This window comes from Phyllobates terribilis, unplaced genomic scaffold (assembly GCF_046119375.1).
Source record: "Phyllobates terribilis strain yellow unplaced genomic scaffold, ASM4611937v1 Scaffold_1__5_contigs__length_1240528914, whole genome shotgun sequence".
Classification (NCBI taxonomy): domain Eukaryota; kingdom Metazoa; phylum Chordata; class Amphibia; order Anura; family Dendrobatidae; genus Phyllobates; species Phyllobates terribilis.
In genome coordinates this window covers 320191981-320217762 of record NW_027362761.1, presented here as the reverse complement: position 1 = coordinate 320217762, position 25782 = coordinate 320191981, and the positions used below count along the sequence as shown (strand labels likewise).

At 42.8% G+C, this 25782-nt stretch overlaps 1 protein-coding gene across 6 annotated transcripts in view; it reads right to left on the bottom strand.

Moving 5' to 3' along the window:
* TANGO2 (transport and golgi organization 2 homolog) overlaps nucleotides 1-25782 on the bottom strand; it is a 336367-nt gene that overhangs the window by 173556 nt on the left and 137029 nt on the right. For 4 of the 6 annotated variants that reach the window (XM_073675716.1, XM_073675747.1, XM_073675729.1 and 1 more), the window contains one exon: nucleotides 10164-10349. The exons of the other annotated variants lie outside the window; for them this stretch is intronic. In XM_073675716.1, coding sequence (XP_073531817.1) covers nucleotides 10164-10349 — 186 coding nt within the window. The remainder of the gene's footprint in view (nucleotides 1-10163; nucleotides 10350-25782) is intronic. 6 annotated transcript variants of the gene reach the window in all.

Below are 25782 nucleotides of genomic sequence, written 5' to 3'. Positions count from 1 at the left end.
GGTGGAGGCACGGTACTGCTATGGGCTTATATTATTAAAGATGATCTGGTTGGATCTTTTAGGACTTAAAGCGCACCCGTCAGCAGGATTGTGCTTAGTAAACTACATACACTGTCAGGTGGGCGCCATTACATTGATTAATATGATACCTTTGTTGATGAAATTCGTCCAGTGTTTCTTTTATAATCTTTATTTTCATGTCTGCCATAATGATATGCTCGTGCTCTGGGACGGGACTTTAGGGAGGGGCTGTAGCTGGTGATCTCATAAGGTATTCCTATCTCTGGCCTCTGACAGGTCACTGTGGTTTCAGTGACCTGCCTACTGTTTTAAATACTGCCTGTGTAATTTCTGTGATAAAGTCAAATGTACATTCCCCAAAATGGCCGATGCTGCCCACGTACGCGCAGTAGCACCTTTCAGTTGCCGAAAGATGCGCAGCAAAAAGGCGCCCGCCGCCAGCACTTGCGCAGTAGCATTCTTTATCCTTAAGCAATATGGCTCCCGCGCCTGCGCAGTAGCATCTCTCGGCAACTGAAAGGTGCTACTGCGCATACGTGGGCCATTTTGGGGAATGTACATTTGACTTTATCACAGAAATTACTAAGGTAGTATTTAACCACTTCGCACCAGAGCCTGTTTTTGCCTTCGTGACCGGGCCAATTTTTTCAATTCTGACCACTGTCACTTTATGAAGTAATTACTCTGGAACGCTTCAACGGATTCCCCTGATTCTGAGAATGTTTTTTCGTGACATATTGTACTTCATGATAGTGGTAAAATTTCTTTGATATCACTTGCGTTTATTTGTGAAAAAAATCGGAAATTTGGCGAAAATTTTGAAAATTTTGCAATTTTCAAACTTTGAATTTTCATGCCCTTTAATCAGAGAGATATGTCACACAAAATAGTTAATAAATAACATTTCCCACATATCTACTTTACATCAGCACAATTTTGGAGCCAAATTTTTTTTTTGTTAGGGAGCTATAAGGGTTAAAAGTTGACCAGCGATTTCTCATTTTTCCAACAAAATTTACAAAAACATTTTTTTTAGGGACCACAGCATATTTGAAGTCACTTTGAGGGGTCTTTATGACAGAAAATACCCAAAAGTGACACCATTCTAAAAACTGCACCCCTCAAGGTGCTCAAAACCACATTCAAGAACTTTATTAACCCTTCAGGTGCTTCACAGGAATTTTTGGAATGTGGAAGAAAAAAAATTAACATTTAACTTTTTTCACAAAAATGTTACTTTAGACCCAATTTTTTTTTATTTTCACAGGGGTAACAGGAAAAAAATGGACCCCAAATTTTTTTGTGCAATTTCTCTTGAGCGCACTGATACCCCATATGTGAGGGAAAACCACAGTTTGGGCGCACTGCAGGGTTTGGAAGGGAAGGAGCGCCATTAGACTTTTTGAATGTAAAATTTGTCTGAATAATTAGCAGACGCCATGTTGCGTTTGGAGAGCCCCTGATGTTCCTAAACAGTGGAAACCCCCCACAAGTGACACCATTTTGGAAACTAGACCCCTTAGGGAACATATCTAGATGTGTGGTGAGCACCTTGAACCCCAAGGTGCTTCACAGAAGTTTATAATATTGAGCTGTAAAAATAAAATTTTCACATTTTTCCCACAAAAACGTTTTTCATCCCATAATTTTGCATTATCATAAGGGTAATAGGAAAAATTGCACCATGAAATTTGTTGTGCAGTTTCTCCTGAACACGCCGATACCCCATATGTGGAGGCAAACCACTGTTTGGGCGCACGGCAGGGTTTGGAAGGGAAGGAGCGCCATTTGACTTTTTGAATGTAAAATTTGTTTGAATAATTAGCGGACGCCATGTTGCATTTGGGGAGCCCCTGATGTGCCTAAACAGTGGAAACCCCCCACAAGTGACACCATTTTGGAAACTAGACCCCTTAGGGAACTTATCTAGATGTGTGGTGAGCACCTTGAACCCCAAGGTGCTTCACAGAAGTTTATAATATTGAGCCATAAAAATAAAATTTTCACATTTTTCCCACAAAAAATGTTTTTCATTCCCTAATTTTGCATTATCATAAGGGTAACAGGATAAATTGCACCATGAAATTTGTTGTACAATTTCTCCTGAGTACGCTGATACCCCATATGTGGGGGAAAACCACTGCTTTGGTGTATGGCAGGGTTCGGAAGAGAAAGGAGCACTATGTTGGCTGGGATAGGCAGCAGACACCATGTCACATTTGAAGAGTCGCTGACATGCCGAAACAGCAGAAACCCCCACAAGTGACCCCATTTTGTAAACTACACCTCTCAAGGAATTCATCTAGGGAAGTAATGAGTATTTTTTAATTTTTAAATTTATACCATTGGGCAGTGAAAAAAAGCATAATTATATTTTTACCACAAAAAAATGTTTTACCCTCAGATTTTACATTTTCACACAGGGCAATGGGTAAAAATGGTGCCGAAATGTGTCACACAATTTCTTCTAAAAGTGGCAATACCCCATATGTGGCTGTATCGTACCGCTCAGCCATACGGCGAGATCTGGGGGGGACGGAGTGCTATTTGACAATTGGAGAACAAATTATTGTAGAATAGGCATTTGGATTTGGGAGCACAAAATTTTCTGAATTTCTTTTGGGGGGCAAGGGCCATTTTGCTTTTCCAGTGCCTTTCTGCTACCAGTAACTTGGAAGTCCCTTATATTTTTAACAGATGATGGACCTGAGTGGGGACTAGCTTTTTTTGAGGACTGAGTTGAAGCTTTTATTGGGAACATTTTACGTAACATTTATCCGGCGCTCTAGGCTGAGCACTTACATCGGGGTTTCCATCTAAATTTCCAAGTGATGCAATTCAGATGAAACCCCTGCGGGATCCATTCACTGTAATGAGGCAGCAGAGTTACTCTGGACTCCGTCTGGCCTCTGTTTAGTGGTGTCCTTTTTTTCAGAAGTGCACAAAACTGTGGCCAACCGCACTTTTATGCACGCCTAAAACAAATGACACCGTGGGATCACAGGCCAGACGGCGTCCACAGTGGCCTATATCTGCCTCATTACAGGGAATCTTCCGTCTGAATCACGTATTTCAGAGATTTACACGGAAACTCTGGCGTAAGTGCTCAGCGCAGGATAAATGTGTGCCGAGCCATACTGCGATCTTTGGGAGACATAATAAACAAATCAGTAGCAGGTGAAGAATTGGTTTTATTTATTTTTTTACGCCGTTCCTAGTGTGATATAACTGATTAGATTACTTTATTCTTCGGGTCGGTGCGATTACAGAGATACCAGATTTATATCGGGTTTTTATGACTGACAGCTGTCACACACTAAGAGACGCTTTTTTTGTGCAAAATCTAGTTTTTGCATCGCCATATTTTGAGAGCTATAATTTTTCCATATTTCGGCCGACAGTCATGTGACGGCTTGTTTTTTGCGGGACGAGTTGACATTTGTATTGGTACCATTTTTGGGTACGGGACATTTTTTGATCGCTTTCTATTTCGTTTTTTAGGAGGTAAAATTAATAAAAACCAACAATTCAGGAATTGTTTTTTGAGGGTTTTTTTTTATGCCGTTCTGCATGTGGTAAAAGTGATCAGGCAGCGTTATTCTTCGGGTCAGTACGTTTACAGCGATACTACATTTACTGTATATTTTTTTTATGTTTCGGCGCTTTTACACAATAAAAAAATTTTATAGAAAAAATATTTTTTTTGCATTGCTTTATTCTGAGCGCTATAACTTTTTTATTTTTCGGCTGATGGAGCTGTATGGCGGCTTTTTTTTTGCGGAACAAGATGACGTTTTCAGCGGTACCATTTTTATTTCCATTTTGCTTTTTGATCGCATTTTTTCCACTTTTTGTTTGGCGATATGAGGAAAAAGCATAGTTTTTTTCTCCGTTTTTTATTTATTTTTATTACGGTGTGCACAGAAGGAGTTAATTAGTGTGACAGTTTTATAGCTCGGGTTGTTTCGGACGTGGCAATACCAAATATGTGTACTTTTTTTATTTTTGCATAAATATACGGATTTATCGGTTTAATATTTTATTTATTTATTTTAATTTATTTTGTATTTTTTTTTTTTAACAGTTTCAAAACATTTTTTTTACATCTTTACTTAGTCCCTGTATGGGACATTAATTTTTATTTTTCTGATCCCTGATCTCATGTAATGTAATAGACATATATTACATTACATGAGATCTTCACTGACTGTTTCACATTCAGAGTCTCCTGCCTGGCTTCAGCTGCAGGCTGAGCCAGGCAGGACACCATATATGGCAGAGCTGGAGGCGGCCATGTGACCTCCAGCTGCCATAGCAACCCAAGGTCCTGGAAGGTATCAGGGGTCGTCGGAGAGGTAAGTGGACGACCCCCTCTCCTCCTGCTGTCTTCTATATGCCGCGATCACTATAGATCGCGGCATATAGAAGACAGCAAAGGGTTAACATCACTGGGACCTGATCCAATCAGGTCCCGATGATGTTCCCTGTCAGAGCTATCGCTCTGCACCGCTCCTGCAGCGCTTGCAGGACCCTGGGGGTCCTGAGCGCTGCGGGACCACCCACCGTTTTTAAACGTCCGCGCTGCACAGAGCCCAGGCAGGCGGACGTTTATCTACAGTGGGCGGTCGGGAAGCGGTTAAAACAGTAGGCAGGTCACTGAAACCACAGTGACCTGTCAGAGGCCAGAGATAGGAATACCTTATGAGATCACCAGCTACAGCCCCTCCCTAAAGTCCCGCCCCAGAGCACAAGCATATCATTATGGCAGACATGAAAATAAAGATTATAAAAGAAACACTGGACGAATTTCATCAACAAAGGTATCATATTAATCAATGTAATGGCGCCCACCTGACAGTGTATGTAGTTTACTAAGCACAATCCTGCGGACAGGTGCGCTTTAAAATCAACTCCCAAAACATTTTAAGGCTGCGTGCCCACTATGCGTTTTTCAAGCGTTTTTGCAGCGGAATCTCCGCAGCTGTGCTGTGCACATGCTGCAGAAATTTCCGCTGCGGATTATCATTGCGGAAAAATCCGCAGCATGTCCATTAATTTTGCCGCCATTGACTTGCATTGAAACGCTTATTATCCGCATAACTATATGTGCACATGCGGATATTAAGCAATTCAATGTGCGGCTGGTACCCGGGTCTGGAGAAGAGGAGACTCTCCTCTGGACCCGGGTACCATAGTACCTGTTAAAAAAAAGAATTTAAAATAAAAATACACATTATACTCACCTTCCGATATCCCCCGGTCTCCTCTATGGTGCGTCCTGGCTTCCCGGTGGCTCGCGATGGTGTAAAAGGACCTTCCATGACATCATTTAGTCATGTGACAGGTCATGCGACCACTGACGTCGGCGGTCGCGTGACCTGTCACATGACTAAATGACGTCATGGAAGGTCCTTTTACATAACCGCGAGCCGTACAAGAGACCGGACGCACCGGAGAGAAGATCGCGGGCCATCAGAAGGTGAGTATAATGTTTTTTGGGTTTTTTTTACCATTTTTTTTTTTTTTTTTTTAACTATTACTTGGTCACACTATATAAATCCATGCCGGTTGCATGGATTTATATAGTGTGACCAAGTTGTCAAGCACTTTTACAAATGATGCTAAAATCAGGCAAAAACGCTTGACAAACGCTTCTAACTGGTAAAATCCGCATGCGTTTTTCCTGCCAGGGAGATGCAGAAAAAATCTGCAGCATTTCTGCATCGTGGGCACTTAGCCTAACAGATGAAACTAAACAATTGGGATGGAAAAATTTACATTTTTCATTTAGTTGTAAAATAATTCTGCACACGAATAGTTGTTCAATAATTATACAATTATTTCTTAAAGAGAATCTGTCAGCACAATTTTGCAAGTTGAAGTAAAGACATCTTTCTGAGATATCGTTGAGCAGAGATCTCAATTTATTGAAGACCAGCTAAGAATTCAATCTAAATATGCGCCTGTAGCAAGGTGCAAAATTTGAATCAGAGGACAGGTCATTGAAAAAAAATATTGATTTAATCTGCAGAACAGCGCCACTGCGAACATGTCTTTACTTTAACATGCAAAATCGTGATGTCTGGTTCTATTTAAATATTCAGGTTTATTACCCTTTTGAATTTACTATCAGCACTGTTGTTTTTCAATAATAAATATAATCATCAAAAATACAAATTGTCCAATAATTGTGCACATAGTGTATTACATCACATCGTTTTATGCTGATTTAATCATTGCATTGACCGCTGTAAAAAAAAATAACTGGACAAACAGGGTAAATCTACTTTCGTATCTGCTTTGGGACAATTTAAATGATCGAGGATTGGTGTAACTGAACTTCATTGTACTTTGTGATGGTATTTCAGTGCCCAAAAAACATTATTTTTATTAGTAATATTTTGTCACATTGCAGTCACAAGTTCATGTAAATAGACAAGTGCACCAGTACAGAAACCAGGCATATCTCTGCATATACAGCAAATTGCTCCTGGTCTGCTCTGTGAGATATCAAGTATACAATAACTTGTAGAGCTTGAAGCTGGTTTTCTACATTATGTATGCATACACCACTCAGTTATTTTGCACTTTATCTAACAATGCTTATATGGCTTGATTTGTTGTTTTTTTTTTGTATGCACAAGGTAGATACAGTAAAAAATAAACCTATTTTTTATGTGCAATGCAATAAACTTAAAATTTCGGAATTTGGAAACAGCAGAGATACATCTGATGATGTGCTATTCCAGTCACCAGCTAATCACAGGCCTCAGCAGTCAGGTAACAGAAGAACAGGATGTCACCATTTTCAGTCTCTGATCACCTTAGATGCCTGTCCTGGATCCATGGGGGTTAGAGTAGCTGAGCATGACTTAGTTTATTCTTTTAATAACATCTATGAAGTTTCTAATTTGGTTTTACATGTCAGAAAACCCTTTTATACAGTGGGGAAAAAAGTATTTTATCAACCACCAATTGTGCAAGTTCTCCCACTTAAAAAGATGAGAGAGGCCTGTAACTGACATCATAGGTAGACCTCAACTATGAGAGACAAAATGAGAAAACAAATCCTGAAAATCACATTGGCTGATTTGGAAAGAAATGTTTTTCAAATTTTGGTGGAAAATAAGTATTTGGTCAATTACAAAAGTTCATCTCAATACTTTGTTATATATCCTTTGTTGGCAATGACAGAGGTCAAACATCTTCTGTAAGTCTTCACAAGGTGGGCACACACTGTTGCTGGTATGTTGGCCCATTCCTCCATGCAGATCTCCTCCAGAGCAGTGATGTTTTGGGGCTGTAGCTGGGCAACAAGGACTTTCAACTCCCTCCAAAGGTTTTCTATAGGGTTTAGAGCTGGAGACTGGCTAGGCCACTCCAGGACCTTGAAATGCTTCTTACGAAGCCACCCCTTCGTGTGCTTGGGATCATTGTCATGCTGAAAGACCCAGCCACGTTTCATCATCAATGCCCTTGCTGATGGAAGGAGGTTTGCACTCAAAATCTCACGATACATGGCCCCATTCATTCTTTCATGTACACGGATCAGTCATCCTGGTCCCAGAGAAACAGACTCAAAGCATGATGTTGCCACCCCCATGCTTCACAGTAGGTATGGTGTTCTTTGGATGCAACTCAGCATTCTTTCTCCTCCAAACATGACGAGATGTGTTTTTACCAAACAGCTCTACTTTGGTTTCATCTGACCATATGACATTCTCCCAATACTCTACTGGATCATCCAAATGCTCTCTAGCAAACTTTAGATGGGCCCAGACATGTAATGGCTTAAGCAGGGAGACACGTCTGGCACTGCAGGATCTGAATCCCTGGCGGCGTAGTGTGTTACTGATGGTAGCCTGTGTAACGTTGGTCCCAGCTCTCTGCAGGTAATTCACTAGGTCCCGTGTGGTTCTGGGATTTTTGCTCACCGTACTTGAAATCATTTTGACCCCATGGGGTGAGATCTTGTGTGGAGCCCCAGATCAAGGGAGATTATCAGTGGTCTTGTATGTTTTGATTTCTTCACACCAAGCTGCTTGCCTATTGCAGATTCAGTCTTACCAGCCTGGTGCAGGGCTACAATTTTGTTTCTGGTGTCCTTCGACAGCTTTTTGGTCTTCACCATAGTGGAGTTTGGAGTGTGACTGTTTGAGGTTGCAGACAGGTGTCTTTTATACTGATAACAAGTTCAAACAGGTGCCAGTCCTACAGGTAATGAGTGGAGGACGGAGGAGCCTCTTAAAGAAAAAGTTACAGGTCTGTGAGAGACAGAAATCTTGCTTGTTTGTAGGTGACCAAATACTTATTTTCCACCAAAATTTGAAAAAAAATTCTTTCCAAATCAGACAATGTGATTTTCAGGATTTGTTTTCTCATTTTGTCTCTCATAGTTGAGGTCTACCTATGATGTCAATTACAGGCCTCTCTCATCTTTTTAAGGGGGAGAACTTGCACAATTGGTGGCTGACAAAATACTCTTTTCCCCAACTGTATCAGAAAGATCCTTAAATGGAATTTGTCAGCAGGTTTTTGCTATTTAAAAGCACCAGTCCAGCATGTATTTTTTCAGTTCAGGAGTGGTGCTACTAACTTAAGTTCTCTGACCCTAGCATTATACTTATCAGCCGCAGTCTTCAGCTCTTCCCGAAGTCGCTCCGGTTCAGCGACGCCATCTTGTGATCACAACTTCTGACTGACGGGAAGTCAGAGGTAATGGTTGCTAGCTCTCAATGTAAATCTATGAGAGCATCGATCTGGCTTTCATAGACTTACATTGGGTTGTGACTTCAGTGTTAGCTGGAGAAGTACAGAGGGTCACAAACTGCCGGAGACCAACAGGAATGGCCCCGGGAATAGTTGAAGACGTTGGCTGATAAGTATAAGACAAGGGACAGGGAACTAAGATTAGTACCACCACTCCAGTGCTGCAATAAAAAAAAAAAGCTGGAGTAGTGCTTTAATCTGACAGTAGTATAATGTAGGGGCGGAGAACCTGATTCAAATGATGTGTTACTTTTCTCAGCAGCTTGCTCTAGTTTCAATACAAATCAGTGTTTTATCAGCAGGAGATTATCACTGTCGGACTAGGTATTTTGTATCAGACAGTTCAGATGATCGGTTTAACTCGGGCCCCACCACTGATTGGCAGCTTACTGACGATGTACAGTACAGTGTACACAGAAAGCTGCCACTCAGGGGTGTGAGCGGGGTATACACAGTTTAGCATTCTAAACTATGCTTCTCTGCTACATCTACAGCAAAGAAGACAGGGATTCTATTAAAACTGCACCAAGAAGTCCAGTAAGATACATCGCTAGAATCAGGCTCTCTGCCCCTATATCACAATGCTCTCAGATTCCATAGCAAAAACCTGCTGACAGGTTGTGATTTGGCTTCCACTGGTTACAACTTTACATGTGCTATATGTAACTCAATGAGGTAGATTTATGAAAACAGGCATTTTATAAGTATTTCTTAAACAAAGGTCCATTGGAGCAAAAGGTTCCAAATTGCTCCCTCTCAAGAATACATGATGGATGGAAGTGACAATCTATAGAGTTAGAAATAAAATAATAAAATCAGGAATACTCATTTGCTAAACCCTCTGGATCCAGTGCAGGCCACTCTGGTGGAAGCAATTACGTCCCGTTCTTCAGTCACTTGACCGCTGAGACCTGTGATTGGTTGCAGAGTTCAGGTACAGTAATTGAAGAAAGGGACATCATCCCTTCCTGATCCACCGAAGACCAGAAGAATTACGTGCGCTGGATCCACAGCAGATGATTTTGCTTGATTTTAATTTTATTCTTTGGTTAATTTTCCATCATTACCATTGTGGAAAACGAACATACAGAGATTGGCAAGTTGTATCCAAATGAAGAAGGGATGCTTGTCTCAGAATATAGGAGTTTCTCCTCTGGATCTACAGCAATGTCCGTTTAAGGTAGCAGTATGCACCAAAAGTGAACTGCTTTTTTGTACATAGCCTTGCTGGACTGTATTTTTGCACTTTATTGGATAAAAATATTTCTATTTGAGTAATACATTTGTCAATTTATATTAGATCTATAATAATGAAATCCTGTCATTAAGATCCACATAAAAGCTTCACTGTAGCGTCAATCATTGCTACTCACAGTTCTAAAGAGAAAGATACCTCCCAAGTAATTAGAGGTTTGAAACTGTCTAATGGATATCCAGTAATCCATGGAGGTAAAAGGTCCAAAGCTGATACCACGTGTGGCATTTGCATTATGTTGTTGTGAACCCACAACAAGCAGTCAAGGGATCTCTTAATGGAAGAGAAACAGACCATCATTAGGCTGAAGAAAAAAAAAAGAAATCCATCAGAGAGATAGCAGAAATGTTAGGAGTGGCCAAATCAACAGTTAGGAACATTCTGAAAAAAAAAAAAAGCAAAATGGTGAGCTTGGGAACTGAAAAAGGCCTGGACATCCACAGAAGACAATAGTGGTCGATGATGGCATAATCCTTTCCACGGTAAAGAAAAAGTCCTTCACAACATTCACCCAAGTGAAGAACACTCTCCAGGAAGTAGGTGTTTCAGTATTGAAGCCTACCATAAAGAGAAGACTTCATGAAAGCAAATACAGAGTGTTCATCACAAGGTGATTGATTAGCCTTAGAAAGAGAAAGGCCAGATTGACTTTGCAGAAAAAAAATCTAAAGAAGCCAGCAGAGTTGTAGAAAAGCATTCTTCGCCCCAGACGTGAGCAAACTGCGGCTCACATCCTGCCCTCTGGCTGTTCCATTCCAGCCCGCGGACCAAGATAGTCGAAGGGCTAAAACAGTGGCCCATGGGCTGCACTGTGCCCTCCCCCATCCATCCGCCGCTATCTGCATCCTCTGGATGCAGACAGCAGTAAATACATTGGTGGAGGAGGGGCCACCGACCGCTTCTTCCCCCAATCAGTGTGTTAGACAGCTGATGCGATGACATTTCATTGCGTCAGCTGTGCACTACGGAGAGTCAGCGCAAAGTAGACAGGAGCATAGGCAGAGCGACTAGGGAAGGGGAGAGAGGTGATTATGTGTTGTTTTTTCTTTCATGTGTATGGGATGATTGTACGTACATAGAGAGGCTATGTAAGCCTCATACTGTATAGAGGGGGCTATGTGGGGTTCATATTGTATATAGGAGGCTATGTGAGGGCTCGTGCTGTATACGGGAGGCTATGTGGGGCTCATACTGTATATAGGAGGTTGTGTGGGGGGCTCATGCTGTATATAGGAGGCTATATGGGGGGCTCATGCTGTATATAGGAGGCTATATGGGGGGCTCATGCTGTATATAGGAGGCTATATGGGGGGCTCATGCTGTATATAGGAGGCTATGGGGGCTCATGCTGTATATAGGAAGCTATGTGGGGGCTCATGCTGTATATAGGAGGCTATGTGGGGGCTCATGCTGTATATAGGAGGCTATGTGGGGGCTCATGCTGTATATAGGAGGCTATATGGGGGCTCATGCTGTATATAGGAGGCTATGTGGGGGTTCATGCTGTATATAGGAGGCTATGTGAGGGCTCATGCTGTACATAGGAGGATATGTGGGGGCTAATGCTGTATATAGTGGGCTGTGTGTGGAGGTTCATAATGTATATAGGAGGCAATGTGGGGGCTCATAATGTATATAGGGGGCTGAATGAGCTCTTACGGTATATAGGGGCTGTGTGTGGGCTCATACGATATACAGGGGATGTTAGTATTCTTAAAGGGGTTATCCACTACTTGGACAACCCCTTCTTGAACTAAATGTTTGGCCCCGATAAAATAAAAAAGCCTATACTCACCTCCCATGCCGGCGCAGTTCCAGCGGTGTCCACACTCGCGGTCCCGGGGCTGCCGTGCGGCTGCTGTGACACTTGACCCCGACGCCCAATCAACGCTGGCTTCAATGTCTCCGCTTTCAGACAAATCGTACATGAAGAGGAAGTCCGGGCTGTGGCTGCTCTCTCATTTCCTCTTCATGTTCAATTCGACAGGAGGTGGGCACAGTGACGTCAGCGCTGATTGGGTGCAGGCGTCACGTATTACAATAGCAGCATGTGAGCCCTGGAGGAGAGGGAGTACCGACACCAATGGAACGGCGCCAGCAAGGGAGGGGAGTATAAGCTTTTTTTATTTTATCGGGGCCAAACATTTAGTTCAAGAAGGGGTTGTCCAAGTAGCGGACAACCCCTTTAATTCGGCTCAATATTAAAGTGACAGAATTAATATTAATATAAAATAATTATAATTAATATATGTTAATGTTAATATTGTGTAGAATTACATATATGGCTTCCAATCCCACTGGGTCACTAGTGTTTATTGATGATGTGGCTTAAGACAGAAGCAACCGGATGAATTGTGAAGTGTACAGGGATATACTTTTGGCTCAGATTCAACCAAATGCAGCAAGGTTGATTGGACAGCGTTTCACAGTACAGATGGACAATGACCCAAAACATACTGCGAAAGCAACCCAGGAGTTTTTGAACCCCGTAGTGAAGGAGTCAATTTTGACCTTAATGACCAAGCCAAATTTAACAATTCTGACCAGTGTGACTTTATGAGGTAATAACTCTGGAACGCTTCAATGGATCCCCCTGATAGATTAATTTTTTGTGACATATTGTACTTGTTGATAGTAGTAAAATTTCTGCGATATGACTCACATTTTTCAAACTTAATTTGTATGCCCTTAAACCAGAGAGTTATGTCACACAAAATAGTTAATAAATAACATTTCCCACATGTCTACTTTACATCAGCACAATTTTTGGAACATAATTTATTTTTTGTTAGGAAATTAGTAGGGTTAAAAGTTGACCAGTGATTTCTCATTTTTCCAATACAATTTATAAAACCATTTTTTTAGCGACTACATCACATTTGAAGTGACTTTGAGGGGCCTATATGACAGAAAATACCCAAAAGTGACACAATTCTAAAAACTGCACCCCTCAAGGTGCTCAAAACCACATTCAATAAGTTTATTAACCCTTCAGGTGCTTCACAGGAACTGAATCAATGTGCAAGGAAAAAATTAACATTTAACTTTTTTTTTTCTCAAAATTTTTTACTTATTTTACTTTAGATCTCAATTTTTTTTATTTTCACAAGGATAGCAAGAGAAAATGGAACTCAAACTTTGTTGCACAATTTCTCCGGAGCATGCCAATACCCCATATATGGGGGAAAACCACTGTTTGGGCATACTGCAAGGCTCGGAAGGGAAGGAGCACCGTTTGTTTGAACGCAAAATTGGCTGGAATCGAGAGCAGACGCCATGTTGCGTTTGGAGAGCCTCTGATGTGCCTAAACCATGGAAAACCCCCACAAGTGATCCGATTTTGGAATCTACATCCCTCAATGATTTTATCTAGGGGTATAGAGAGCATTTTGAACCCAGAGGTACAACACAGAATTTGATAACATTAGGTCATCATATTGAAAAAGTTAGTTTTTTCACAAAAATCTTGCTTTAGCCCCAAATTTTTCACTTTTGCAAGATGTAACACCAAAAAATGGACCCCATAGTTTGTTACCTACTTTCTTACGAGAGCAGCGATACCCCACATGTAGTCAAAAAGTTCTGTTTGGACAAACGCCAGGGCTCGGAACAGAGAAGCAATATTTGAATTTTAGAACACAAATTGGCTGGAATAGCTTGCGGGTACCATGTCACATTTGCAGGGCCCCTAAAGTGCCTAAAAAGCAGAAACGCCCCAACTGATCTCATTTTGGAAACAGCTCCACAATATATGCTACAAACAATTATATGCACAACTCCACACTATATACTATGATACAAGTCTATTATATACAGAGCTCCACACCATATTATAGCATACATTGTGGAGCGATGTATTTTGCATTTATTGTGGAGTCCTGTTTATATAATGAGGAGTCCACACTATATATTATTTAGTATATATACAGCTGTACAGTATATACTATAATATAATCCACATATTAGTATAGACCTCATATATAGTGTATAGTGTGGGGCTGTGTATACTATATACTATACAGTATACTACTCAGTAAACTGACTTTCCCCTGTCCCCTCCTTCTAAATATTATTCAGAGTCTGCTCCCTACTGTTCATCTGTCTCTACACCCTCCATGCACACGATAACTGCACTCGATACTAGATTATTGCACTTAAACATACAGGCTGATGACCAGATCATGCAGCTTTATATGAAAATCCCTATTTATTATAATTGCTGGACCAGAAATAACAAGCACTTTTCACCTCTTGTGTCCCCCCATTTCCTTGTAGAATGTAAGCTTGTGAGCAGGACCCTCACTCCTAATGTAACTGTCTAAACTTTCTTAACTTGTATTGAATTTATTGTCTGCACATGTCCCCGCTTAATTGTAAAGTGCTGCAGAATATGTATATAAATAAAAAAATATTATTATTATTATTACTATATAGTATATAGACGTATATCATAGCATATAGTATGGATCTGTGTATATACTATATTGTGTGAAGATGTGCCTGTATATATAGTACAGTGTGGAGTCCACACTCTATATCATATACAGTACACAGCACCACACTTTATACACAGTTGTACACTATATACTACATATACACAGCACCATACTGTATATACAGGTCCACACTATATACTTTATTAAGCTGTATAAATCACATAGCATACATCAAGACTACTGTATACATCACATAGGATACACCGAGACTCTGCTGTATAAATGTAGTTTATACTGAGGCTCTGCTGAAAAATCACATAGGATACACTTAAACTCTGCTGTATATACATAAGATACCCTAATACTCAGTTGCATACATCACATAGGATACACTGAGACTGCTGAACACATCGCAAAGGATGCACCAAGACTCTGTTGTATAAATAACATAGGATACACTGAGTCTCTGCTGTATAAAACATATATAATGACTGAGACTCTGTTGTATACATCACATAAGATACAATGAGATTTTGCTGTATACATCACATAGGACACACAGACTCTGCTTTATATACATCACATAGGATACCAGACTTGCATTTATTTGTGGAAAAAATGGAAATTTGTATACATCATATAGGATACACTGACTGCTATATAAATCAATAATGATGCACTGAGATTCTGCTGTAGACATCACATAGGATGCACTGAATTTCTGCTGTTTACATCACAAAAGGAAACACTGAGACTCTGCTGTATACAGTTCATAGGATACACAGATTACTGTATACATCACATAGGATACACATCATCTCAGACTAACTGTAGCTGCGGAGTGGGACAAGAGAGTAGAGCATACTAACTCCACTCACAAAGAACATCCTGCTGGTGGAACTGGCCAGCGACGGACTTAATCTAGCCTTGTGTGCGCCATTCAGAACTGAAAGCTGTGAGCATGCTTCTCTGCAGAAAAATGAAAAGGCTAGAGGCCCACTTTGCAGTTGAGCACTGTTGCCCACCTGTAATCTTCCCGGTTGGGCAGATGGCCAGTCCGGGCCGGGTTATAACAGTACCTGCTCAAATATACACGTTTGCCTATAAAACATTTATACACCATTCATACACTTAAGGTTTGAACCCCACATTTGTAGGAATCTATTTGAGGTCCCTCTAGTCCCATATGTCATTTTGTATATAGGCAGTACTGTGTCCACCAATTGTGCCCAGTGATGTACTGAAAGTGCCTTGGGAGCCTCCAATTCAGAAGACTGGATTTTCTACCATAAAACATTAAATAACCAATTCTAATCGCATTTAGTGGGGACTAGACTGGTTTATTTTATCACTTTTAAACGATCCTTGCTGCAATCATCAGGTACAATGCCGATCACATCTTGGGGTTGGGGATACTCAAAAGAGGCAAAATTTGGACAGATTGTGGTTATCACTCACATGCAAGAAAAAGAGTAGTTACTTACCGGTAACGAAATTTCTCGGAACCCATGATGGCACCACGGAGAGAGGGGATCCGCCCTTCAAGGACAGGAAACCTACAGATAAAAAGGGCGGCACCTCTCTCCCGCATCAGTTGGTTTACAGAGCACCAAGAGGACTGCCAGGTTAGTAACACCAAATATGGCATTTTTATTTATATATATTATATATGTATTTTTTATTTTATTTTATTTATTTTTTTCCAGACACACCCTGTGACTAAACAAACAGGTAGTAACGATTGTGCACACCCATGTGTAAGAAAAAAAGGGGGAGGGAATGTACGGGTGCCGTCATGGGTTCCGAGAAATTTCGTTACCGGTAAGTAACTACTCTTTCTCTTTCCCCATGACGGCACCACGGAGAGATTGCAGAGCAGTGAAGATTAGGTAGGGACCACCGCTTCCAGAACCCTTCTGCCAAAGGTAAGATCTGAAGACAATGTTAGATCCAGCCGGTAGTGTTTAAAGAACGTGGAGGGAGAAGAACAGGTCGCCGCTCTACATATCTGTTCGATTGAAGCTCCGGCCTTCTCCGCCCAGGAGGCTGCCACTGCCCTCGTCGAGTGAGCCCTTAGGCCCACTGGCGCTGTTTCCCCACTTGAGGAATAAGCCAGGGAAATGGCTTCCCTTATCCACCTCGCCAGGGTTCCCTTGGAAGCTTTCTGTCCCTTCCGAGATCCCTGGAAGCACACAAAAAGAGCCCTGTCCTTCCTACACTCCCGTGTGGCCTCTAAATATTGCATAATGCACCTCCTGACGTCCAAGGCGTGAAGGGCCTCTTCCCCCTTGTTTTTTGGGGCTGCGCAGAAGGAAGGGAGGGTGACCTCCTGTGACCTGTGAAAAAAGGATCCCACCTTAGGTAGGTACGCTGGGTCGGTCCTAAGCGTCACTCTGTCGTCTAGAATCTGCGTAAAGGGGGTCCCGCGGATAATGCTTGGATGTCACTAATGCGGCGAGCCGAGGTGAGGGCTACCAGAAGGGACGTCTTAAGGGACAAGATTTTAAGGGACGCTTCCCCTAGTGGTTCAAAGGGGCCTCTGGTCAGGGCTGAAAGAACAAGATTTAAATCCCACAGAGGAGCTTTCCGGGAGGGGATGGGCCTGGATCTATGAGATGCCCTGATGAACCTGGAGACCCATCTATCCCTTGCCAGGTTGCAGTTATACAGGGCTCCCAGAGCTGCCACCTGAACCTTCAGCGTGCTCGTGGCCAACCCCAGCTCCAACCCCATCTGAAGGAACTCCAGGATGGTAACCACGGGGGCCTCCCCTACTATATCCGTACCTGCAAAGGAAAGGAATTTCTTCCAAGTTTTCCCGTAGAGCCTAGTAGTTACAGGTTTCCTACTCTGCAGCAAGGTAGAGATTAGATTGGGGGAAAACCCTTTATCCCTCAAGAGTGACCTCTCAAATTCCAAGCTGTCAAGTGCAGGTTTGTTACCTGCAGGTGGAGTACTGGACCCTGAGACAGCAGGTCCGGGACTTCCGGAAGGACCCAGGGGTTGGAGACGGACATGATCCTCAGCCAGGAAAACCAAGGCCTTCTTGGCCAGAAGGGGGCGATCAGGATCACATTCGCCTCGTCTTCCCTGATCTTCCTCAGAACTGCCGGAATGAGAGCAATCGGAGGAAAGGCTTATACTAGCTGGTGGTCCCATGGAATCAAAAAAGCGTCTAGTGCTACTGGGTTCCCCCTGGGGTCGATCGAGCAAAACGTGTCCACCTTTTTGTTTTTCCAGTTGGCGAATAGGTCTATACATGGGATTCCCCAAGCCCTCGTGATCTTTTTGAACACTAGCTGGTTCAGCTCCCATTCGCCCTGTCTCAACTGGGTCCGGCTTAGGAAGTCCACCGTGACGTTCACTGACCCTTTTATGTGCAGAGCTGATAAGGACTCTAAATTTCTCTCTGCTATGTGGAGGATGGAGCTTGACGCCTGAAGAAGGGAGATGGACCGGGTACCCCCTGGTGATTTAGATATGCCACCACTACCCGGTTGTCCGAGAACACTCTCACGTGGTGACCTTTTAACACGTTTAGAAATTCCAAGAGGCCATACTTCACCGCCAGAAGTTCTTTCATGTTGGAGGAAGAACCTTCCACCCCCTTTGCCCAGACCCCCTGAGCCACTCAGTCGTCTAGATGAGCCCCCCACCCCCTGGGGCTTGCATCTGTCGTCAGAATCTGGGATGCCGATATTGTCCATGGGACGCCTCAGCCTAGATTTTCTTCCTTTGTCCACCATGTTAGGGAAAGTAAAGTTTTTGAGGATAAGGTCAGTCGACCTTCTAAGTGCCCTCTTAGAGATTTTTCCGCCCCCAAGATCTCCCATTGTAAGACCCTGGTGTGTAACTGAGCCCAGCGGACACCCGGGATGCAGGCAGTCATAGAACCTAGGAGGGACATTGCTCCCCTTAGTGTCATAACCGGATGCTTTTCCACATAGGACACACGGGCTATCATATTTTGGACTTTCCCTTCCGGAAGACGGCATTCCTGACTCCTTGAATCTAACAGGATACCTAAGTATTCCTGTAGCTGAACTGGCTACAATCTGGATTTTTTTAGATTTAGAAGCCATCCCAAACTCGTCAAAGAATCCATGACTACTGCTAGCTGGTCTTTGCAGTGGCTGAACGAGTTGCCTATAACCAGTAGATCGTCTAGGTATGGGACTATCAGGATGTTCCTCTCCCTCAGATGAGCCATGACTTCCGACACCACTTTCGTGAAGACTCTTGGGGCTATTGCTAACCCGAAGGGAAGAGCCGCATACTGAATGTGTCTGATTGTGCCCCTTATTGATATTGCTACCCTCAGGAATTTCTGGTAGTCTCTGTGAATGGGGACATGATAGTAGGCGTCTTTTAGGTCTAAGACCGTCATGAAACAGCCTGGAAACAGTAATTTCACACAAGTTTTTATTGATTCCATCTTGAAAGGTTGTATATTCAAGAACTTGTTCAATTTCCTCAGGTTCACGATAGTCCTGAGTGTACCGTCCGGTTTTCTCCTGAGGAACAGGGGGGAGTAAAAACCCTCGCCTGCCTCCTGAGCTGGGACCTCCTGCAGGACTGCTCTGTCCACTAGGTCTAGGACTTCCTGTTCTAGAGTCAACTGCTCTACCACTGAGGACCTTACGGGGGTTACTGTGAAAATTCCTCGAGGAGTGGAGAGGAACTGGAGTTTTAGCCCAGATTTTATCAGGCCCAAAATCCAGCCCACATTTGAAATCTTTTCCCAGGCTGGGAGGAAATGGAGCAGTCTTCCCCCCCACCTGGGGCTGCGTTTCATTGGGCGGGCTTCTTGTTGTCACTAAGGGGCCTGTTGAACATAACCCCCTTGGCCTTCCTCTGTCTCCTATCTTCCCACCTATCCTGATCTTTGGGGGGCCTCCTTCGCATGAATTTTTTGCTCCGAAAACCCTTCCTGAATGATGAACCGGAGAGGACCAGAAATCGTTTTTTGTCATCCCCGGCTTTATCCAGGATGTCATCCAGGGTAGATCCGAACAAAAATTCCCCTTCACACGGGATGGAGCACAGTTTGGATTTTGTTTGGAGGTCGCCTGGCCAGCATTTGAGCCATAGGGCCCGCCTAGCTGCATTTGAAAAACTCCCTGCTCTGGCTGCCAGTCTGACGGAGTCGGCTGAGGCGTCTGCCAGAAAAGCCGCTGCGCCTTTCATCACAGGGATGGCCCCTATAATATCCTCCCTTGAAGCCTTGTCTTTTAGCTGAGATTCCAGCTGGTCCAGCCAAACCATCAAGGATCTGGCTGTGCAAGTGGCTGCCACTGCAGGTTTTAACCCCCCCCCCCCCCTGCCGCTTCCCAGGCTCCTTTCAGAAAGGAGTCCGCTTTTTTGTCCATAGGGTCTTTGAGTACCCCCATGTCTTCAAACGGCAGGGAATATTTTTTAGAGGCTTTGGCTATCGCCACGTCAATTTTTGGCGCTTTATTCCAGAAAGAGCATACAGGGTCCTCAAAGGGGTATTTCCTTTTCGGGGCCAACAACCCTTTCCTCTCTGGCTTCTTCCATTCTCTCTTAATGAGATCGTGTACCTGATCATTAAGAGGGAAGGATCTCTTTCTTTTCTGACCTAAGCCACTGAACATTATCTCTTGGATGGACTTTTTGGGGTGAGGGTCTACAAACCCCATGGTGGACCTAACTGCTTTGATTAACCACTTCGCGCCAGAGCCTGTTTTTGCCTTCGTGACCGAGACAATTTTTTCAATTCTGACCACTGTCACTTTATGAGGTAATTACTCTGGAACGCTTCAACGTATTCCCCTGATTCTGAGAATGTTTTTTCGTGACATATTGTACTTCATGATAGTGGTAAAATTTCTTCGATATAACTTGTGTTTATTTGTGAAAAAATCGGAAATTTGGCGAAAATTTTGAAAATTTTGCAATTTTCAAACTTTGAATTTTCATGCCCTTTAATCAGAGAGATATGTCACACAAAATAGTTAATAAATAACATTTCCCACATGTCTACTTTACATCAGCACAATTTTGGAACCAAAATTTTTTTTTGTTAGGGAGCTATAAGGGTTAAAAGTTGACCAGCGATTTCTCATTTTTCCAACAAAATTTACAAAAACATTTTTTTAGGGACCACATCATATTTGAAGTCACTTTGAGGGGTCTTTATGACAGAAAATACCCAAAAGTGACACCATTCTAAAAACTGCACCCCTCAAGGTGCTCAAAACCACATTCAAGAACTTTATTAACCCTTCAGGTGCTTCACAGGAATTTTTGGAATGTGGAAGAAAAAAATTAACATTTAACTTTTTTCACAAAAATGTTACTTTAGACCCAATTTTTTTTATTTTCACAGGGGTAACATGAAAAAATGGATCCCAAATTTTTTTGTGCAATTTCTCTTGAGCGTGCTGATAGCCCATATGTGAGGGAAAACCACTGTTTGGGCGCACGGCAGGGTTCGGAAGGGAAGGAGCGCCATTAGACTTTTTGAATGTAAAATTTGTCTGAATAATTAGCAGACGCTATGTTGCGTTTGGAGAGCTCCTGATCTGCCTAAACAGTGGAAACCCCCCACAAGTGACACCATTTTGGAAACTAGACCCCTTAGGGCAGGGTTCCCCAACTCCGGTCCTCAAGGCCCACCAACAGGTCATGTTTTCAGGATTTCCTTAGTATTGTACAGGTGGTGTAATTATTACCTGTGCAGGTGATGCAGTTATCACCTGAGCAATAGTAAGGAAATCCTGAAAACATGACCTGTTGGTGGGCCTTGAGGACTGGAGTTGGGGAACCCTGCCTTAGGGAACTTATCTAGATGTGTGGTGAGCACCTTGAACCCCAAGGTGCTTCACAGAAGTTTATAATATTGAGCTGTAAAAATAAAATTTTCACATTTTTCCCACAAAACCGTTTTTCATCCCTTAATTTTGCATTATCATAAGGGTAATAGGATAAATTGCACCATGAAATTTGTTATGCAATTTCTCCTGAACACGCTGATACCCCATATGTGGAGGCAAATTACTGTTTGGGCACATGGCAGGGTTTGAAAGGGAAGGAGCGCCATTTGACTTTTTGAATGTAAAATTTGTTTGAATAATTAGCGGACGCCATGTCACATTTGGGGAGCCCCTAATGTGCCTAAACAGTGGAAACCCCCCACAAGTGCCACCATTTTGGAAACTAGACCCCTTAGGGAACTTATCTAGATGTGTGGTGAGCACCTTGCACCCCCAGCTGCTTCACAGAAGTTTATAATATTGAGCCGTAAAAATAAAATTTTCACATTTTTCCCTCAAAAAATGTTTTTCATTCCCTAATTTTGTATTATCATAAGGGTAACAAGATAAATTGCACCATGAAATTTATTGTGCAATTTCTCCTGAACACGCCGATACCCCATATGTGGAGGCAAATTACTGTTTGGGCACATGGCAGGGTTTGAAAGGGAAGGAGCGCCATTTGACTTTTTGAATATAAAATTTGTTTGAATAATTAGCGGACGCCATGTCACATTTGGGGAGCCCCTAATGTGCCTAAACAGTGGTAACCCCCCACAAGTGCCACCATTTTGGAAACTATACCCCTTAGGGAACTTATCTAGATGTGTGGTGAGCACCTTGCACCCCCAGCTGCTTCACAGAAGTTTATAATATTGAGCCGTAAAAATAAAATTTTCACATTTTTCCCATAAAAAATGTTTTTCATTCCCTAATTTTGCATTATCATAAGGGTAACAGGATAAATTGCACCATGAAATTTGTTGTACAATTTCTCCTGAGTACGCCGATACCCCATATGTGGGGGAAAACCACTGCTTTGGTGTACGGCAGGGTTCGGAAGAGAAAGAAGCGCTATGTTGGCTGGGATAGGCAGCAAACACCATGTCACATTTGAAGAGTCGCTGACATGCCAAAACAGCAGAAACCCCCACAAGTGACCCCATTTTGTAAACTACACCTCTCAAGGAATTCATCTAGGGAAGTAGTGAGCATTTTTTAATTTTTAAATTTATACCATTGGGCAGTGAAAAAAGCATAATTATATTTTTACCACAAAAAAATGTTTTACCCTCAGATTTTACATTTTCTCACAGGGCAATGGGTAAAAATGGTGCCGAAATGTGTCACACAATTTCTTCTAAAAGTGTCAATACCCCATATGTGGCTGTATCGTACCACTTAGCCATACGGTGAGATTTGAGGGGGAAGGAGTGCTATTTGACAATTGGAGAACAAATTATTGTAGAATAGGCATTTGGATTTGGGAGCACAAAATTTTCTGAATTTCTTTTGGGGGGCAAGGACCATTTTGCTTTTCCAGAGCCTTTCTGCTACCAGTAACTTGGAAGTCCCTTATATTTTTAACAGATGATGGACCTGAGTGGGGACTAGCTTTTTTGAGGACTGAGTTGAAGCTTTTATTGGGAACATTTTACGTAACATTTATCCGGCGCTCTAGGCTGAGCACTTACATCGGGGTTTCCATCTAAATTTCCAAGTGATGAAATTCAGATGAAACCCCTGCGGGATCCATTCACTGTAATGAGGCAGCAGAGTTACTCTGGACTCCGTCTGGCCTCTGTTTAGTGGTGTCCTTTTTTTCAGAAGTGCACAAAACTGTGGCCAACCGCACTTTTATGCACGCCTAAAACAAATGACACCGTGGGATCCCAGGCTAGACGGCGTCCACAGTGGCCTATATCTGCCTCATTACAGGGAATCTTCCATCATGGGTTCTGGCTGAATCACGTATTTCAGAGATTTACACGGAAACTCTGGTGTAAGTGCTCAGCGCAGAGCACAGGATAAATGTGAGCAGAGCCTTACTGGGATCTTTGGGAGACATAATAAACAAATCAGTAGCAGGTGAATAATATTTGTTTTATTTATTTTTTATGCTGTTCCTAGTGTGATATAACTGATTAGATTACTTTATTCTTCGGGTCGGTGCGATTACAGAGATACCAGATTTATATCGGGTTTTTATGACTGACAGCTGTCACACACTAAAATACGCTTTTTTTGCAAAATCTAGTTTTTGCATCACCATATTTTGAGAGCTATAATTTTTCCATATTTCGGCCGATAGAGTCATGTGATGGCTTGTTTTTTGCGGGACGAGTTGACATTTTTATTGGAACCATTTTTGGGTACGTGACATTTTTTGATCGCTTTCTATTCCGTTTTTTAGGAGGTAAAGTTAACAAAAACAAACACTTCAGGAATTGTTTTTTGAGGTTTTTTTTATGCCGTTCTGCGTGTGGTAAAAGTGATCAGGCAGCGTTATTCTTCGGGTCAGTACGTTTACAGCGATACTACACTTACTGTATTTTTTTTATGTTTTGGCGCTTTTACACAATAAAACAATTTTATAGAAAAAAAAATATTTTTTTTGCATTGCTTTATTCTGAGCGCTATAACTTTTTTATTTTTCGGCTGATGGAGCTGTATGGCGGCTTTTTTTTGCGGAACAAGATGAAGTTTTCAGTGGTACCATTTTTATTTCTATTCTGCTTTTTGATCGCATTTTTTTCCACTTTTTGTTTGGCGATATGATGAAAAAGCATATTTTTTTGTTCCGTTTTTTATTTATTTTTATTACGGTGTGCACAGAAGGAGTTAATTAGTGTGACAGTTTTATAGCTCGGGTTGTTTCGGACGTGGCGATACCAAATATGTGTACTTTTTTTGGTTTTGTAATAATATACGGATTTATTGGTTTAATATTTTATTTATTTATTTTTATTTATTTAGTGGTTTTTTTTTTTTAATAGTTTAAAAACTTTTTTTTTACTTTTTTTTACATTTTTACTTAGTCCCTGTATGGGACATTAATTTTTATTTTTCTGATCACTGATCTCATGTAATGTAATAGACATATATTACATTACATGAGATCTTCACTGACTGTTTCAGTCAGTCTCCTGTCTGGCATCAGCTACATACAGGCTGAAGCCAGACAGGAAGGACACCATATATGGCAGAGCTGGAGGCGGTCATGTGACCTCCAGCTGCCATAGCAACCCCAGGTCCTCAAACGAAACGGAGGTCTTCGGAGGTAAGTAAGACGACCCCCTCTCTTCCTGCTGTCTCCTATATGCCGCGATCACTATAGATCGCAGCATATAGAAGACAGCAAAGGGTTAACATCACTGGGACCTGATCTAATCAGGTCCCGATGATGTACCCTGTCAGAACTAACGCTCTGCACCGGAATCGCAGTGCTTGCAGGACCCTGGGGGTCCTGAGCACTGCGAGACCACCCACCGTTTTTAAACGTCGGCGCTGCACAGAGCCCAGGCAGCGCCGACGTTTATCTACAGTGGGCGGTCGGGAACCGGTTAAGCTATTTGTTCCGTCTATAGGGAAACAGTTACGACCCCCGTCCTCTGAAGATGAGGAAGCAGATGATGAACAGGATGATTCAGATACCGCAACTTCCTCATCTGATTTACTAGACTCTGACACCGGGGAAAGGTACCTAGTTTTTTTATGCTTCTTCCCCCCCTTTTGGAGGGATTTAAAGGTATCTTCGACTTGCGATTTTATCAGGGATCTGAGCTCGGTAGCAAACTTAGGGGTCTACTCACAGATGGTTTGCTCGATGCATGAGCTACATAGTCTCTTTTGCCATGTGGTGGGTAGATCCGCTGCGCAAAGTGCGCAGGCCCTGTGTTTAAACTTCCCCGTGCTCTTCCTTCCCTAAGAAGAAAAAAGGGAGGGTCCAAGTTACAAGTGAACTTTCACGAAGATCACTTACCGCCCAGACGAAAGAGAGAGGGAATACCGCATTCGAAGAGGAACCAGCTCTGGTAGCTGGGTCTTTCGCCGAGGCTGATGCCGTGCCGGAATCTTTGCCACGCTGAGAAGACCTGCCGGACCGACAGCTTCCTCCGTCACCTTGAGTATGTTGACGCGGAGGGCCGCTGGAGGGTCCTTTCGTGCGTTTCCTCTGAGGCGATGGTGATGGAGATGGTGAGTGGGGGCGCAGGGGCTGCACCTCCTGGGGCTCCTGGTCACTCATACTGCTGATCTCAACGTATGCCAGGAAGCATTCTCCCATTGGTTCCCTGGCTATTTAAGCTATGCAGGGGACCGCCCCCTCCCCCTCCAACACCGATGCGGGGAGCGCCCCCCTCTGGCCAGGGCACCGCTGTGTCCAAATCGCTATCCGGCAAGCATGCAGGGCGCGCGCTGCACAAGGCCCAGGTACCCTGGGCCCAGGGCTCAGGCCTACTCCAACCCGAGCCCCGGACCCCCTATACTTACCGCCTGGGACCGACGCCACAGGAGACCGCGGCTC